Source organism: Plectropomus leopardus, chromosome 16 (genome assembly GCF_008729295.1).
Source record: "Plectropomus leopardus isolate mb chromosome 16, YSFRI_Pleo_2.0, whole genome shotgun sequence".
Lineage (NCBI taxonomy): Eukaryota > Metazoa > Chordata > Actinopteri > Perciformes > Serranidae > Plectropomus > Plectropomus leopardus.
The window spans coordinates 29,332,163-29,333,993 of NC_056478.1; the positions used below are offsets into that span (position 1 = coordinate 29,332,163).

Here is a 1,831-nt window from a genome sequence, read left to right on the forward strand (position 1 = left end):
GACCAAATTTAACACAAACGTTCACTTTGGCTCAGCTAAGAACTGATTAGAATTTGGTGTGCATAGGTCACTGTGACCTCAAAAAACATATTTTTAGCCCTAACTCAAAGTTTCACACAAATGTGTGTTTTGGAGCCAGCCTCTAGTGGCCATTAGAAAAAATGTGGTTTTTGGCACTCATGCATTGGCTTTGTTTCTTAGCCTTGGAGGTTGACGCTTGGGTGTTTTGCTTTACGATTAATGTGTAGAATTTTGCAAAAATAGCCCATATTTTCAAAGACAGCGCCATAGCAATCAGAAAAAAATTGTAAGGGTGCATACATTTCCTCTGGCATTTCTAAACTCAGCCCTATGCGTGTTCTTTTCTCTTGAGTAGCTTTTTAAAAGCCAGCTTGAAGTCGTCATTGAAGCTGGTGTACAGCAGTGGGTTAATGAGAGAGTTGATGTAACCCAGCCAGGTCAGGAAGTCCGAGATGGGCTGAGAAGGCTGGACCACGTGCAGACCCACCAGGACCTCCTTCAGAAAGAACGGCAGCCAGCAGATAATGAAGGCCCCGAGGATGAGGCCGAGGATTCGAGCCGCTTTCCTTTCACGGGATGTACATATCTGATTCTTCTCCTCCTGCCCGTCCATGTCTGTCTCAAAGGACGGCATGCGAATGGTGGCGGTTAGTTTGTCAGTAGCCAGTGTGGGGTCTGAGTTGGACAAGTCCGACACGCAGAATGTGTGTGAGACCCGGCAATGGTCAACGGAGTTCTGACTGCCCATGCTCCGGCTGCTGAGGTGCCGAGAAGAGCCGCGCTTCTGGTACAGAGTTTTAGCGGCGTTGTAAATCCTGTAGTATAAGATAAGAATGATGATCATGGGGATGTAAAACGCCCCAAAAGTTGAGTAAATAGTGTATCCCAGGTGATCGTGCTCTATGACGCATTGTTGGCGGCTGCTGCTGCTCGGCCTCTGCCTCCAGAACAACGGCGGCATGGATATTAAAACCGAAATGACCCACACTATTCCCACCATGATGGCGGCGCGGCGGGCAGACCTCTTGCGAGCGTACTCGATAGCTTTGGTGATGGCCCAGTAGCGGTCCAGGGCGATGACGCACAAGTGCAGGATGGAGCACGTGCAGCATGTCATGTCCATGCTCAGCCACAGCTCGCAGACCACCTGACCTAGGGACCACGTCTCCATGGTGATGTAGAGGATGCTGACGGGCATCACGAGCAATGCCACCAGGAAGTCGGTGACGGCCAGAGAGCAGATGAGGTAGTTGGCTGGCAGGTGGAGCTTCTTGGTGGTGCAGATGGCGACAATGACAGCGGCATTGATGAGTGCTGTGAGGAGGGTGAGGAGGCTGAGGAGGACCACCACGGCCACCATACCGTCTGTGAGTTGCAGTTCCTGCAGGCTGCTGGCAGGTGGGACGGTGCAGTTTGTGACATTGGGTGCCGAGGCGCTCCCCCCTTGGTCTGGGTAGCTCTCCATGTCCATCCCTGACCCCCACCTCCCTCCCTGGAGTCACTCCCAAGGAGACTTTCCTCCAGCAAGGGTCAAAGGTAAGTCTGAAATGACAAAAGAGGCAGATAGTACATGAGACACAGCCAAAGTGCACTTTTAGTGCTCTATACTCAGTCCTTTCACACAGTCAGGGGCGTTTCTCGGATCTGAGGGCATTGAGGACACAGCCCAGACCTCTGTAGGAGGCCTCCTGTCTTTTTATAAACAAGCTGTCTTTGGATGCTTCTTAATGCACTCTGGCTCTTAATTTACATTCAAAGTGCTCGGACTAATCTTTCAAAAGTTGAAACTGTTTGAAAGGCAACTTTTCTG

The 1,831-nt window shown here is 50.7% G+C and overlaps 1 protein-coding gene across 1 annotated transcript; it reads right to left on the bottom strand.

Annotated features, from left to right (window-relative positions):
- Positions 1-349: 349 nt before the first annotated feature.
- LOC121955183 (5-hydroxytryptamine receptor 1E) lies at positions 350-1,492 on the bottom strand. Its single transcript, XM_042503029.1, has one exon. The coding sequence runs from the start codon at positions 1,490-1,492 to the stop codon at positions 350-352; it is 1,143 nt and encodes a 380-aa protein (XP_042358963.1).
- Between the last annotated feature and the right edge of the window lie 339 nt (positions 1,493-1,831).

Coding starts and splice junctions, on each gene's coding strand:
- LOC121955183 (XM_042503029.1), bottom strand. CDS start 1,492: ATGGACATGGAGAGCTACCCAGACCAAGGGGGGAGCGCCTCGGCACCC.